We start from the raw sequence: 16,882 nt of genomic DNA, 5'->3' as shown, positions 1-16,882 counted from the left end.
CCACTGGATATCTTTGGTCCCTTTCTGTGGTGGGAGTTTGTCTCTCTCTACTTGGCTCATTGAGGGCTGACTTGCTAGGACTGGCTGAGCACAGTCTCCAAGCTTAGTGATTCCAGTACCCAGAGCAGTGAGAACTTCTTTGCATCTGGTTCTGTGGTCTCCGAGGCTTAGTCCTACAGGGCCAGTTTTGCCTGTGGTTCCCCATGGCATTCCCTATCAGTGTCCTTGGGCAGAGAACCCTAGGTGACATATCAGTGGCTATCTGAAAGGTGGCTGGTGTTCAGCTGTGTGTGCTGACAGCTGTGCACTTTACCTTGATGGCAGCAAAACCCTGGGCACGGATGGTGCCACTGTTGGGAGTGATGGTGAATTCTTTGGGTTTTGTTGTGGATATTTCTGTATTAATCCATGACCGTCGTTTGCTGTCCGAATCCTGAGAGTAACTTGGGATGCTACTCATGCCTTCGCCATCGCCACGGACACGCAGTTTGAAGGTCATGGAGACCAAAGACGTATTATTGAGGGAACACGTCAAAGTATGGGGAAATCCTGGAAAACAAAATTTGAGGTGAGAAAGGCTTCTTTTCCCCAGTAGCCTTCCTTGTCCAACAAATCTCCCTTAGCAATGGCTTAGGGTTGTGTATGTAATTCACTACTGTGTCTCATTACCTTCTAACTTGTCCTCTGTATGTATGTATATAAGTATGTACATGTGTATATGTGTGTATGTATGTATGCATGCATGTATGTATATGTGTATGTGTATATGTATGTATGTGTGTATATGTGTATGTGTGTATGTATATATGTAAGTATGTATGTGTGTATATGTGTGTGTATACATGTATGTATGTGTGTATATGTGTATGTGTGTATGCATAAACATGCATATGTATATGTGCCTGTATATATGTGTATGTGTGTATGTATGTGTGTATGTATGCATGTATGTGTGTATATGTGTATGTGTGTGTATGTATGTGTGTATGTATATATGTAAGTATGTATGTGTGTATGTGTATATGTGTATGTATGTAAGTATGTATGTGTGTATATGTGTATGTGTGTATATGTGTATGTGTGTGTGTGTGTATGTGTGTATGTGTATGTGTGTATGTATGTATGTATGTGTGTATATGTGTATGTGTGTATGTATGTATGCATTGTATGTGTGTGGTGTATGAGTACAGGTCATAGGTCAATACCAGGTGTCTTCCTCTATACTCTTTAGTTTTTTTGCTTCAGGGTCTCTCACCAAGCCTGGGGTGAGACTGGCGGTCCAGCAAAGCTCAAGGATCCTCCTGTGTCTCCCTCTCCGAATTTGGTAATGTAAGAATGCCCCACTGCATGCATCCAGACAGTCCATGTGGGTTCTGAGAGTTCCATTGCTCTCCCGGCATTTTGGCGTCTCAGCCACATCCCTGGGGCCTCTTTAAAGCGCTTTTTAGTGTATGTACAATCTCATGGGTTTCATTGTGACGTCTTTATCTTCACAGATTATGTCATTTCCTCTGCTCAGATCCATTCCCTGTTAGCTCCTTAAGTCCCCAGTCACACATCAATACATACACTTCATCCATTCATGAATTAACTAGAGAATACTTATGCATTTAGTCATGCAGGTTAAACCGTAATCCAAAACAAGGCCCTCGGTTGTCACCCAGGCCCCTCTAAAGAGGCAACCTCGGCTGTTAGTTATTGTGAGTTGTCTTGTAGAAGTGCATTTTGCCTTTAATCTCTGTGTCCAATGTAGATTTTTAGAATGTAGGATCGTACTCAGTCCTGTTTGGCAATGCATGAAGGAGAAGCCTACATACTTGTCTGCTGTTTGATCTAGAACGTGCCAACAGGTGACAAATTTGTATTGTTCCTTTCTGAGAACCATGCTCTCAGGGCTGTTGACATAGGATGTGATAATAGCCTCTCCCAGGAAAGACGTGGTGATGTGAGTTAGACCCAGGCAGAATCTAAGACTAGTTCACCACCCCCAGTCCTGTGTCAGGTTATAACCAGCCCTATTGGCTTCCAATTGGTGAGACTCAACATTCCTTTTGTAAGAGATGTAGATCTCCTTTGCTGGGAAAGCAATAAATAGACTTTTGGCTGGATTTTCTGGGTGGCTGTGAAGTTGCTGTCACTTTTAGATCAAGAATAACCACAGGATAATGGACATGCTGCTTCTAGGTAAAGCCTCGGGTTTTCTGCCTCAAACCACCTTCTCTTAGAAATCCCAGAGAAAGTGGTGGGTGCCATCTTCACAATCATATAAATGCCATATTGGACTCTTCAGATCTTGCCCAATAATGACTGAAAACTATACTTACCTTACCTGGCCATTAATGACTTAAATGGTCTACTAATACATGGTATTAAGAAAAGCGGAGGCTGGAGAGATGGCTCAGCGGTTAAGAGCACTGACTGCTCTTCCACAGGTCCTGAGTTCAACTCCCAGCAACCACATGGTGGCTCACAACCATCTGTAAAGAGATCCGATGCCCTCTACTACATATGTGAAGACAGCTACAGTGTACTTATATATAATAAATAAATAAATAGTTTAAAAAAAAAAGAAAAGTGGATTCCACAGTCACATGGTCCTCCAAACAACTGCTGGGACCAATTCCCTTAGTCAGAATTTTTTCACAGAATAAAACTCATTAAAACTTATGTAGTTCCTTGTAGTAGTGTCTGTGGTGCCCCATATCCTTCACAGAGCCTCAGGAGGGGTTGTTGGCTTGTTAAAGACTGAATGGTTATTGGTATGAACACTATACCTAGCCTTCTGCTCCCCTACCCCATTCCATCCCCAGTCTGTTCTATCTGAAGTTCTACCAGAATGAAAGTATTTTACGGCTCTCAACATCTGTATTCTTTCCAGTTAGCATGTGTAGGTAAGTCTTAGGACAATTAACAACATGATTGGACAGAATGTTCGGGGATTCACAGAGGTAACTTATACCTCTTCCTATACTCAAATGTTGATTCAAAAGAGAGCATTCTCAAAAGATTTGATTCTCCTTCAGCATTTATATTTTTATCTGACCCCCAAAAGTCCATTAAGAAATTAATTCTAAACAAAACAAAACAAAGCAAACAACAACCAAAACACAGCACTTTCTCGGGGCTAAGATGGCTCAGTGGTTAAGATCACTGACTACTTTTGCAGAGGACCCAGGTTCAATTCCCAGCACCCACAAGGCAGCTCACAATCATCTGTAACTCCAGGTACCAAGGGAGCTGATGCCCTCTTCTGGCCTTCACTGCACACTGCATGCACATGGCTTGCTTACATGTTCAGGCAAAGCACTTATACACATAAAATAAAAATAAATCTGAATAAAGATATCTGTCTGTCTGTCTGTCTGTCTGTCTGTCTGTCTGTGTCTCTATCGATAGGATTGTGATCTAGAGTCTTGAGCATGCTAAGCAAGGGTTCTACCACTGTGCAGAGGTGTCCCTAAGACCTCTTGAAGAAACAGGAAGCTATAGATCACAAGACCACACAGAAGCAGCAGCAGAGTCTTTAAAAAGTTGATGTATGGGGAACATGATTTCACTACTAAACAATGGGCTGCCTAATGACGACACTACACCAATTCAGTAATGTGTGTGACCAATAAGTAAATGAGACTTCTGGGAGTTCGTGGGAGACTTTAGACGAGGGACTCCCAATGTTTCTAGGAAGCCAAGAATCTTCAGAAAGCAGAGGGAAACATGTGGGCAGGTCACTTTGCAAATGTAGCACCTTTGTAGTTATTCACGGAAAGAATTCCGAATACAGGAGATGTATAATCTGGGGAAAGACTACATGTCATGTACTTTATGCAGTATACTACATGTGGTGGTCACCATACAGTGTTTTCTGAACAATTAAAATTCTCCTATCACCAGATACAAAGCAACTGATGAACACATTCAAATAGGCTTTTGCTAAGGAGCTATTTTTCCCCGAAGTAGGGTTCATTTAACCTAAAGCAAGATGAACAGGAAACAATGAAACGGACTGTGAAGAATAGGGCTATGGAGTTAAACAAGTGTTTCTCAATCTGGGCTTTTCCTTTTACCGCCTTCTAGATAGAAGGGCTAATTACTATCAAATCAAATCAAATTAACCTACTAAATACACTTTAAATTCTCTTTCTCAAGTGAAATTCTATACTAAGAAATAGGATTTGGTTTCACAGGACATGACACAGAAAGATCATAAATGCTATGAATTCCTTTTTGTAACCAGCCAAGGGCTTCATTGTGCCTCACTGGGGCAAGATCCCAGTTGAAAGCAGCTCTCAAAACAAATAGCGATTCCGTCAATACTATGTGTCTTTGGCAAATCATTTGGCCGTCTCAATGCTCCACTTTTGATTAACTACAGTAACTGCACCTCTGAGAAGGATTGTTGGGTTCAAGCACAACACTGCAGGCCATGGACCCAGCAGTGGCGTCGCTGCTTCAGTTGACATTTTTATCAGTTGATAAATATAGACAGGGAAAATTGCCAAGGGACAGACACCAGGTGAGATGACGGCACAGACGGAACATCCTTCAGCCTAGAGCAATGGGACCCTGGAGTCGAACCACATGACCTCAGTTCAACCCCAAAGCACCTCTCTAAGGAGACTGCTGTCAGCCAGATGCACAAATCCGAATTTGCATTTAGATACAATGCAGGTTTGGGAGTTTCGTGCACTGACATAGAACTTGCCTGGTATGCACAAAGCCCTGGGTTTGGTACCCAGCAATGCCAGAAAGCAAAACAAAATAACCAACATGTCACCACTATGACCACGGCCCCCAAATCCCAAGCACAAAGAGTATAGAATGTACAGATGGTGAACATGAGACAGATGCGTGAGGTCGCTGGTGTCACTGCTGGAGAAAGAGCAGCCTCGCAGCTCTTAGTGTCCAGGGCCCAGTGACTACTTTACGTATCATTTAGAAACAGCGCCAAAATGACCCTGCCACAGAGGAAAGGAGCCTCTTGACTAGCTGTTAGAAGTGCTAATTGGGCTGCTTTGTAAACCTTTCTTCTCCTGGGCAGAGACCAAGAAATACTGTATCCGATTTCTAAACTGAAAAGGGGGAATGACTTAGTTGGTGTGTTAGTTTGCACTCTGCTGTGGCAAACACCATGACCAAAGGCAATGTGGGGAGGACTGGGTTTATTGGGCTTACACGTCAGTCCACGTAACAGTCGGTCATGGAAGGAAGTCAGGGCAGGAACTCGAGGCGGAACCTGGAGGCAGGCACTGAAGGCAGGCACTGAAGGCAGGCTGTGGTGAGATACTTCTTACTGGTTTGCTCTCCTTGGCTCACTCAGCCTGCCATTTTACACATGCAGGGTTGTGCCTCCAGGCTGGCACCACTGAGCTCTCATACCAATAATTAACCAAGAAAAATGCCCCAGGGGCTTACCTACAGGTCAGTCTGATGGAAGCATTTTCTCAATTGAGATTCCCTCTTCCAAGGTGACCTCGACTTGTGTCAAGTTAATATAAAAGTAGCCAGAACACTGTAAGCACGAGGCTCTGAGCTTGATCCCTGGCACTTACATGAAAAGATGGTTGTGGCGGTGTGTCCTTGTAGTCCCAAGTGCTGGGGGGCAAGGTAAGTAGCATCCCTGGGTATCTTAGAGTTTTATTGCCATGGAGACACTATGACCACAACAACTCTTATAAAGAAAAACATTAAATTGGGGCTGGCTTATGGTTCAGAGGTTTGGTCCATTATCATCGTAGGTAGGATGCATGGTGGCATGCAGGCAGACGTGGTGCTGGAGAAGAAGCTAAGGATTCTACCTCTGGATCCATAGGCAGTAGGAAGAGAATATGATCCACTGGGCTTGGCTTGAGCCACCCCCTGGAGACACACTTCCTCCAACAAAGCCACACCTACTGTAACAAGGCTATGTCTCCTAATACTGCCACTCCCTATGGGTCCAGCATTCAAATGGGCCTGTGTGGCCCATTCCTATTCAAAATACCACACTGGGCTCACTGGCCAGTAGCCTAGTCTCACTGGTGAGCTCCAGGCCAATGGAAGAAAGAGTCTTAAGGAGGAAGATGGTATTTCTAGGGATGACAAGATTATCTTCCAGAGTCTGTTGCAGGATGTTTGCTCACACATGAACCCCACGATTGTGTTACTTACTGGAAAAAAACATGTTTCAGCCCTTAGCTCACACCTTTATTTACTCCCTCTGCTGGAATACAGACAGAACCTTAGTTCCAAACAACGAAGGTAAAGTTACATTTGTAGAAAGAAGCACCCACGTTTGAAAGTGATGTCTAATTGAGTGGCAGACAAAGTGACGAATCAGAGGAAGATTTGACAAACCAGGGAAGCTACTTAAGAAAGCAGTGTGGAGACAGATTGGAAGGAGGAGGCAGTTTTCCCAGGACAGTTTTATGGAGACAGGTTGAAGAGGGAACAAGCTAGAGACAAGTGAAGACAATGAACCAGAAAATGAGAGGGAACCAGAAAAGTAGAACATATTGCTAGAGTTAGCTTGAGGCCAATGCAGTGAGAGGCCAAGAGAGAAGCCAGATTGAACCAGTTGGTTTAGAGAGGAGTTGGAGCCAGAATAGCTGAGTTGAACAACTCTGAAGCCAGAGTTCAGAAAGAGCTAGAAAGGGTGAGCTTATTCAGCAGTAAGCCCCAGAGGCTGAAGACATTCTAGGCCCAGGCTTGAATGTACGGAGGCTAGAAGCTTCCAGGCCTAGGCCTAGGTTAGCAGACAGATGCAACAAGCTTCGGAGACGACATTTACTTCAGGCAAATAAAAAACACAATTACAAGATTCCACATGTACACACACACACACACACACACACACACACACACACACACACACACACAAAAGAAAGAAAGAATACTCACCATAGGAAACATTCCCAAAGTGCAGAGCAGGGACATTAAAATGGAATGTAGGTCCAATCACACAGCCTCTGAAAGTCAAGCACAAATTGGGGAAATAGGGAATGAGCGAAGGTAATGCTCAGAACCGGGAAGGGAAATACACACAATAAACAAACCTTGGTATGAGGTCAATAACAGAGTCTAAGAAGCCATAATGCGACAAGCCGTTACAGTAGCCATTGCAATCACTTTTCAGAGTGTGTGTGGTATGTCTCGGTGGGCTCAGCATCTGTGTGCAGAGTTTGCACAGGAGTATGGAACCCCAGCATCCTTACAAAAGCTGAGCAAGCATGGGTGGGGGGGCCTTGAACTATCAGCCCTCAGGAGGTGGAGACAGGGAGTCCCTGGGGCATGGCGTCTAGACTAACCAGAGTAGGTGAGCTTCAGGATCACTGAGAGACCATGACTCATCAAATAAAGCAGAGAATGATTGAGAAACACACTGGCTGTCTCATTGGGCCTCCACATACATGTGTTCATGTGTGTTCACACACATGCAAACATGAATGCATACACGTGTGTACCACACACTCATACACAAAATAGGTTTCCAGGTCTCAAACTCTAGGTAGGAAATGACTGTGGTTAGTGTATGTAACCTTTCCCCTACTAGTCACTAGGGAATAGGCAGTCAGTTTGCCAAACTAATGCTACGAAAAATAGTTAACTTGGATGAATCATATACTCTGTCATCAACTCATCGAGAAACAAAAATTGGGAGAGATGGCTCAGTGGTTAAGAGCGTGCTCTGGCTGCTCTTTCGGAGGACTGGAATCTAAGCTCCCAGCACCCATGTAAGGTGGCTCACACGACCTACAACTTCAGGCCCAGGGAATCTTCTGCCTTCTGACTTCTGAACACCTGCACTCATGTGTGCACAGGTCCCCCTATCATATATACACATAAATAGTTAAGAAATAAATGAAATGCATATTGGGTCTTTGGAAGTGCCAGCCCTGTGAGCTAGCTTTCATCATGCTAGAAAATGCTATGCAGACTGCTAGGGAACAAAAATTATCAGTGTTCTTACTCAGCGGTGAACCCTATATACAAAAAACAAAACAAAACAAACAAAAGAAACCCTAACCTGACAAGCGAGATGTGCTCACTGGTGCTGTAGTGGCGTGGCTGTTAGGGAGGTAACCAGTGAGTTTTTGGTTGGGATTTTAAGCTAGTTTCATAGGAGAAGAATTCATACCTGATACTGTGAGCTTGGTAAAATATCCCATGGTTGAGAGGTTGTAGGCTGTAGGTAGAAGCCAGCTACTGTTGTTTTACTAACTAGAGATGTCGTCAAACTACCTTCTAAATATTGTACTTCTACCCATAGATCAGTGCTGCTACCAACCGAGAGAACCGATAGCCTTAAGAAGTTGCAGAAGCTTGATGAATGGATTCTTGCCTGGGGTTTCTAGAAAGACTCAGAGGTCTACCATCACCTTTAATTTGGTTCAGTTAAGACCAGGGTTGAGGTTCTAATCTATCAGTCTCTAAAGTAATAAATCTATATCGTTTTAATCTACTAAATTTGTGGTAATCGTTAACAGTCAAAGAGAACTTAGATGGCCGGCATTCTTGTTTACTGGTTAAGCAGGAATCATGGTTTTCCATAATTGATATCTTACAAAATGTCTACAGCAAAGGTAAGGGCTGAATGATTTTTCCATACACATGGTGAGGCTTTCAATGTTTAGACACACAGAGACCTGCTATGCCACATGCGACACACTGGAGCCTTAGTAACACCGGTGGCTGCTGGAGAAGTGGCTCTAACGGGCTGAGGCTTCTGTGGAGAAGTGGAGGGTGACCGCAGCCAAGACCCAACATGACAAGCTGCAAGTCTAAAATCTGTTCTCATGATTCTATTTCATGCTGGTCATTTGAGATGGTTTCCAAAGCCTGTCTGGTACTCAGCAGTCTGTGAAGATCCAACTGGGAATGAAGTCAAAGGAGCTCGCAACTTAGCCACTTGAGTTGGAAAAGACAGTTTTGGGGGCCAGAGTAACAAGCAGATCAAAAACTATATGAAATGAACGGGGAGAAAAGAAAGTAGGGAAAGAGCATGGGAAACCGCAGAAGGTCGTCGTTTAATCAGTGCAGAAACTGAAAGGCACGGAGATAAATCACAGGCGATCAAAGGCTCTGGTCACCGAGAGAACTGTGACTAAATGATGCCACCTGGACTTGGATGTGGTCACACGAATTCTAACAGGATATTACCCAGCTGTCCAGCAACGCGAAAACCTGCTAATGGGATCATTTCAAAGACTAAGACTGATTGGATTAGCATGCGAGTGAGGCAATTTAAATTTCGAAGCATGTCTATGCAATAGATAAAACTTAATAAAATTACATGTGCCAGAAGAGAGAGAGAACGAGATTGCTCACTGGGATAGGATTTAAAGCTCCATCAACTTCATATCATAGTTTATTCAATCACTTAAAACATTATGTCATGTAAGTAAATGATCATTAGAAAGAGCAAACGTGTATTTGTTCTCTTATAAGGTATACTAGCCCAAAATACGTGGAGTCAGGGCAGGGTACCTGATAATAAAAGAATAAGAAAAATTCTAGAATCTACACTATTAACTTCATAGGGATCACTTGAGACAGGGACCCCAAGAAAGGTTTTATCCCTCTAAGTAATATGTGAATCATAACCATAACACAGGGATGGAAACATGATCTTGTGTGTATTATATTCATATAACTAGACATTTACTTGTGACACCAGTGGCTCATGGATTTCCTAATCATTGTGCAAGGTTTAATGTGCTAGAATACTTCAAACACACGCAGCACTCAGTGAGGGGAGGTAACGTGGCAAGGAAAGCGATGCAGGGGTTTTATTTTCCTCTCTTAGTAACTGGGAATCTGTTTAGGGATAAAGCTCCCAGCATTCTTTGCATAATTGACTTTTCCTTTTCATTGAGGGAGATAAACATTAAAGAGACAGTGGAGTGGAAACTGGGAGGAAGTGGTCCAAGGGGGTGGTGAGAGAGAGAGAGAGAGAGAGAGAGAGAGAGAGAGAGAGAGAGAGAGAGAGACAGAGAGACAGAGAGACAGAGAGAGACAGAGAGAGAGAGAGACAGACAGAGACAGAGAGAGAGAGACAGAGAAAGAGAAAGAGAGAGACAGAGAAAGAGAGAGAGACTTAACCCCTGGAGAGCAACTGAGGTTTTAGTTCAAGTTGGCTTATGAGACTGTAAAATCCTACTATGCACGGTAGAGAACCTCAGGTCACCTTGACTGTCCACTCACTGCTAGTGACATGAACTTCTACTTTATGCTATTGAGGTTTGAGATTTAAAAAAAATCAATCTGTGTGGCTGGAAAGACAGCTCCGTGGTTAAGAGCACCTGCTACTCCCTCAGAGAACTTGGGATCCGTTCCCAGCACCCAAGTTGAGCAGCTCACCACTGCCTGTAACTTTAGGTCCAGAAGATCTGACACCTTCTTCTGACCTCTGCAAGCTCACGTGCATGCACCTACAGGCGCTCATACACATAATTAAAAAAGTATACCCAGGGGCTGGAGAGATGGCTCAGTGGTTAAGAGCACTGACCGCTCTTCCAGAGGTCCTGAGGTCAAATCCCAGCAACCACATGGTGGCTCACAACCATCTGTAATGGGATCTGATCCCCTCTTCTGGTGTGTCTGAAGATAGCAACAGTGTACTCACATATAAAATAAATAAAATCTTAAAAAAAAAAAACTATATCCAGGAAATGACAGAACACTCATTTGATGTTTTAAATACAGTGTCACTGAGACATAACTTACATACATTCACATCTCACCCATTTAAAGTGTACATACAAATCAACAGCATTTGTCTACCTACAGGATGTATCATATGATAAGCCCAATTGTAGAACATGTTCGGTGCCCCAAAAGGAAATCCATATTCCCTAGCTGTCACCCTCCGCCGTTTGTTATCCTGATTTGCTCGTTTTCAACTTTTCATGGAATAGGAATCATGTAATGTATGTTGTCTGCGTGTGCATGTGTTACATATGCATGTGACTGGCTGTTTTCACTGGTTGAGCTTTTAAGGCTCACCCACTATACCACGTCATAGCATGCAGCCATGTGTCTTTCTTTTGTTCACCCCATTTTGTGGCTGATAAAATTTCATGAATAGTGTATCATATTTTGCTTATCTTTGCCCAGTATAAATAATGATTCTATAAACATTCATGTACAAGTTTACATATGGGTGTATGCCTTCATTTCTTCTGAGTATATACGCTGATAGACTTGTTGGATCAGTGTTCATTTATTTCAGGTAAGGACAGGACTATTATTTATACTGGCTGCAATGTCTTATATTTCCATCAGTATTCATTTGGTTTCCCAATGCTGTAATACAATATCTGTACAAAAAGCAACTTAAGAAAGGGAGCCATTATTTTGGCTCCCAGTTTAAGATCACAGCCCACCATGGTGGGGAAGGCACGGCAGCAGGAACATGAGGCTTCTTGTCACGTTACATCTGCAGTTAGGGATCTTTCTCCTCACTCAGCCTGAGATCCCAGCCCAGTTAGACTGGGTCTTTTTACCTCAATAAATGCAATCTAGAAACTCTACCCCAGAAGGTCTAGAGATCTGTCTGCTAGGAATTCTGGGTCTTGTTGACAGTCAGTACCAACTGTCACACCATCATCAACATGCGCACACTCCAAGGCTCCAAATCCTTGCCGGTGCTCATTCTCCATTTTGTTGCCTATGACCAACTACACGATGGTGCGGTGGACCCTCTTGATATACATGTCCCCAACCATGATATCGCTCAGACCTCTATGCTTTTTGAGATCAGTGTCTTAAAAGCTCTGTGTGGTTTTAAATTTCATTATTTATATTCTTATTCATTGTTTCTGTATATATTAGTTAGAATTCCCTTATCAGATATGCGAATTGCTAATACAGTCTCCCACTTGGCTCGGTAGTGCACACCGAAGCACACATCTTCTTACGCTTTGATGAAGTCACTTTATTTACTTGCCTTTGTTTGCTTGTGCTTAGGTGTCTTGTCTGAGACACCACTGTCTAATCCAAGGCCATGTGTATCTATGTGTGCCTGCTGTGAGCAGTCTCATAGCATCGGCTCTTGAGTTTGGGTCTCTGATTCATGCTGAGGAAATGTCTGTATATTATTAAGCTCTTGATCTCTTTTCCTTTTCAAATCACGGAACCCTGGCGGGTTTTGGCAAATGCCCTTTTATATGTGCTGAAGATAACCTTTTGGATTTCTCTTTTATTCTGTGGTATTATACGTCACTAATGTTATGCCATGCTGGCTTATTTTGCTATGTGATCCAGCCTTGACTTTCTAGGGGTAAAAAATCCCTCTGATCCTGGTGTTTAATCTTTTTATAGGTTGGTTTGGTGGTTTGTTGTTAAGGATTATTGCTGTCCATAGTCATAAAGGCTATTCTTTGTCTTAAGCCCACAAAAGAGCAGACCTGTAAGCATCTGCACTGTGTGTTTGTGGGGAACCATGTTGGCCGTTGGGTGTTGTCAGAGGATATGATTCTTGACAATGAAGTCAGAAAGTTTGATCTGCTGATGGATGATAAAGGACCCTCAAGGGACCGGATGAACAACTTGCCATGAGATGTGAGGTGTGAATTGTTAGGGACACAAGAAATGGGCTGATTGCTCATGCTGTGGAAAGGTGTCCCCAACCCTTCTCATGTGGTACAGATGCTGAAGGGTGTAAGCTATGGATCAGTGCAAGTCTGCTGCACCTTCCAGAGGAGTCTGTGCTTTCAACCATTTGTGAAACAACTCTAATTTTTAATAGTTTTTCAAAGACAGGGTCTCATGGAGCCCAGGTTGACCTCCAACTTGCCATGTAGCCAAAGATGATCTTGAACTCCTAATCCTCCTGCCTCTACCTCCCAAGTCCTGGGATGACAGACGTGCAACACCATGCCTGGATACCATGGATACCAACATGGATAATTGGGGGAAAATTATAGATGGCTTGAGAGTGTTTCAGATAAGCCTTGAGATTTTAAGAAAATCCTAATTGAGATGGACTAAGTCCCCAGGCATGGTGTGAGGTATGACCATTTGCCTTCCTTAGTTATTAAGGACTGTCTGCAACAACAACAACAACAACATCAACAACAACAGCAGCAGCAGCAGCAGCAGAAGCAACAACAACAACAACCACCACCACCACCACCAAAAACTGAACAGGAAATGATAGAAATTCATTTCTGTCCTTGGAAGGTGGGCCTTGGCAATAGTTGTTTTTTTCCCCAAGGGTTTCTGGCTTTAGCTGTAGATGGCATCTCTACTTTATGCCTTTTTCTGTATGTCTATGTCCTAATCTTCACTTCTAATCCACTTCTATTGGATTACAGTCCAACCCTATGACCTCATCCTAACCTAATTACCTACTTAAGGGTCTCATCTCCAAGAGCAGTCGCATTCTGAGATGCTAAGACTCAATATCTGAAAGTCTGGGGACACAATCTAGACAATAACAGGAGTTCTTGAGTGAGTTTAAGAATAAAAGGTTTGAGAATAAAAGCCTTTGAGCTGATCTCGAGATTCTAAATTTTTAGTAGATATCATGAGATCAATACTTTTTTTTTTTTTTTTTTTACAAAAACAACATCATGTCTCCTTCCTTTGCTATCCCAGGCTCCAAGAGACACATCAGTTTGTAGAAGGACGGGCCCTGATATCAGCCATCATAAGAGAGATTTTCATGTATTTAAAGACCCTCTTGTGACCAGCATCCAGAGTTGGGCAGCTGTGTTTTGAAGGTGTGATCTTTCTATTTGGGAGAAATGGCCTTTTTAAGCAGCAATGGTCAATATCATCTTATTGGGCTGCAAAAACAGACTTTTTTCAAAACCCAAGGACAAGTTCTATTCATGACTATCAGTTACCACAAACAGTGAGAAAAGCCCCCCAAAACTTCTGTCATAAAAGCTGTAGGTGTCTAGCCTGGGCAAACAAACTAATAAGTGGTCACTTGGGCAGTGCTTGAGGGCATTAAAAATAAGATTGTTTACAGAATTTCCATATGATGAAAATGAATGAGAAGGTTTAGAGAAACTGTGAGAATCGGCAGAGCTGTTGTCAAGGAGACAGGCTGATTCCTGGAGCTACCACAATAACTCATTTTCTCCAAACAGCTTAAAACACAGGGTGTATGTAGTCCACGCAATACCACTGGGACCTCCAGTCACAAAATCATTTCATTGCTACTTCATAACTATAATTTTGCTACTGTTGTGAATTGCAATGTAAATATTTGATAGGTAGGATATCTGGTATGCCATCCTCAAAGTAGTCACGACCCACAGGTTGAGAACCACTGAGTTTAAATCCTTATCTGATAGGTGATAACTTATAGGAAAACCAGATGTCAAGATAGTGTATCTGCATCCACATTACAGGGACATCTGATGTGGAAAGAAACTCTGGTGGGCATTTAAAACATTCCCCTGGGCTGAGGCTTCATATCAACAACTATGAACATCTAAGTTACGAGCTAATTTTTGTAGCTCTAGAAAGTATAAGGGAAAACTCCAGTCAGTTTCTACCTTAGTTACGAATGTACCATACCTAATGGTCAGTTTCACGGGCTCAGGGGACCCGTTGACATCGATCAGGAACTCTTCTTCGAAGTGCCCCAGGATGGTGGAACTGAAGGAGATCTGGACGGCTTGGACCCCACTCGGTTCAATGATGCCTTCTTTAGGATTGAAAACAAAGCAGGCCCCCAAGGCTGAAGTTTTGGGGATGACGTTGAAGAGGGCATCGATGCTGCCTTTGTTGGACAGGATTGCCTGTGTCGGGAAAGTCAGACATGGTCAGGTCAAGGGGACAGCGGTCAGTTTTCATGTAAATACACGATGTATTATTCAGCATCAGGGAAACCCTCAGGAATTATGACCAAGGGAAACTCTTGGGAGAACTCAATTGTCTGATGTCTTAAATGCTTGAAGATTGGACTCCTACGTCGCAAGGTCATTTTATGCTTTTGGTGTTCTCTTTAAAATTAAGTTAGTTGGGGCTTAGTGATGGTTCAGAGACTAGAGTGCATGTTGTTCTTACAGAGGATGCCAGTTCCACTCTTGGAACCCATATTGGGAGGCTCCTGCCTACCTGAACTCTACAGACCTTACCAGCACCCGCACCTACAGACTCACACGCACCACCTCCACATATACATAATTAAAATTTTAAAAGAAAATCTTTAAGTTTGTCATTTGAATTATACTCATACCATTAAAAGACCGGCTATAGTCATATCTATGAATGAAGACTCTTGGACTACCTTTTAAATATTCTCTCTAAAGTAGATATAAAAAGGTAGACGATTCTTTCTCATGCACGAGGAAACTGAGGTAAAGTGCGGGCTGTAAAAAGAAGCAAGCAAATCAGAATGGAGCAGCATCAACTGCCTCAGAGACTGCATATCAGATGTCACCTAGGACTCTAGATGGCAAGTGTTCTCTCTGTGGTGCTGTGAGAATTCACCCTCCTGGAGTTGCTCATCTCAAACACCATTGGGTGAGTGGCTGTTTGGGGATTCTTATGCAAGCAATCATTTTACTATCTATTCCTGTATGCTGGTGTCCCGGTTCCATGCTCGTGCCTGTATCTGATTGCACAGTAACTCTGAGTGTGCATATGAGGAGCTCACACTGGCGTGCAGAGTCCTCCGCAGCTGGCCTTCAGGTGCTGTTCCCACCCACACCTCACCATTAGTGTGCACGAACCTGTGCTACGGCTGCGCTGTTCTATTCTGGGCCTGCAAAGGTTCTGCTCTTTGTTCCCTGACAACTCTGCCTTTACCTCTGAAGGGTGACTGGCTTCCTCTCTAGAAATGTAGGGACATCCCTTAACCGACACTGGAGGTTAGTCAAAGCGAGCTATAACTATCTGTCCTCTCCATACCACACAGAGACTGGTCATAACTCTACCTATGGAATACCTCTTATGTGTTCTCTATAAGCAAACAAAGACGTGCATTTGCACAAGGAGGCTTGGGGTAAATGAAAACTGATAAGTGCCTGAAGATATCCAGAAACTTATTAGGAAAATGTGAAGGACCCGAGGAACGTGATGAGGAATGCTGGGACATACTGGAAACCAAGGAAGGAGCCCCATGAATGTGGAATGTGGACAGAGGTCAGCAGAAGGGGCTCTATGAAATGAGCTTGGGGTCTTATGTGTGATGAGAAGTCACCCTGACCTTGAAAAGAGTGATTGTGATGGGATGTGGTTACAGAACACAGAGGACAATGTCCGGGGAGGGAGAGGTGCAGACGAGGTGTGGCTAGCCAGCTCCTGCTTTGGTGTAAGTGCTGAAGGGTGAGGAAGGGGGTGTCTGAGAGGAGGGGAGAGTGTCTGTGGCAATGCGAACCCAGGGCCCTGTCCTGAGGAAGCCCACAGCACACTCACGTGGCTCTATAGCTTTGTCAGGACAGTGTGCTAGGTGGCCGAGGAGATCAGCTATGGTTAGAGGCCGAGGAGACTAAGCTCAGAGGCTCAGGCTGCTCTGGACAGAAAGCTGTGTCCCCTGCAGAGGAACACAGCCACTTCTGCCAGTGGCAGATAACTGGTGCGCCAAAACAAAACCATAAATAAGGTTGCTTGCTGCCTGGCTCACCGTTTTATGTCTATTTCCAAACTCTCCTGTCTTAAGGTTCTTGGTAGTTTGAATTGTGCTTCCACCCTTTTCTCTTTTAAAGAGGCCACATAGGAAAAAATGAGTATTTTTGGATTTGGAAGACAAACGGCCTGGGTTCAAATCTCAGATTTGCACTTGACTTCCTAGCTAAGCCTTTTTAGACAAACTCCCTAATGTCTCTAGGCCCCACTTCCCCATCTGCCCTCTTCAACTTCTCATATTGTTAGGAGAGTGAATTTGTTAGTTTGTAGAGTTGTAAAAGGTACCTGGCAACAGAGTTTACAAATCAAAGTGACACTT

The 16,882-nt window shown here is 43.4% G+C and overlaps 1 protein-coding gene across 1 annotated transcript in view; it reads right to left on the bottom strand.

Moving 5' to 3' along the window:
- Hydin (HYDIN axonemal central pair apparatus protein) overlaps positions 1 to 16,882 on the bottom strand; it is a 351,132-nt gene that overhangs the window by 210,639 nt on the left and 123,611 nt on the right. Inside the window, exons 13-15 of the mRNA XM_032887538.1 lie at positions 14,509 to 14,732; positions 6,877 to 6,944; positions 314 to 549 (exon numbers count right to left, since the gene is read on the bottom strand). Coding sequence (XP_032743429.1) covers positions 314 to 549; positions 6,877 to 6,944; positions 14,509 to 14,732 — 528 coding nt within the window. The remainder of the gene's footprint in view (positions 1 to 313; positions 550 to 6,876; positions 6,945 to 14,508; positions 14,733 to 16,882) is intronic.

This window comes from Rattus rattus, chromosome 17 (genome assembly GCF_011064425.1).
Source record: "Rattus rattus isolate New Zealand chromosome 17, Rrattus_CSIRO_v1, whole genome shotgun sequence".
NCBI lineage: Eukaryota > Metazoa > Chordata > Mammalia > Rodentia > Muridae > Rattus > Rattus rattus.
Note: the sequence above shows the minus strand (reverse complement) of the source record. Positions and strands in the feature narration are given on the sequence as shown.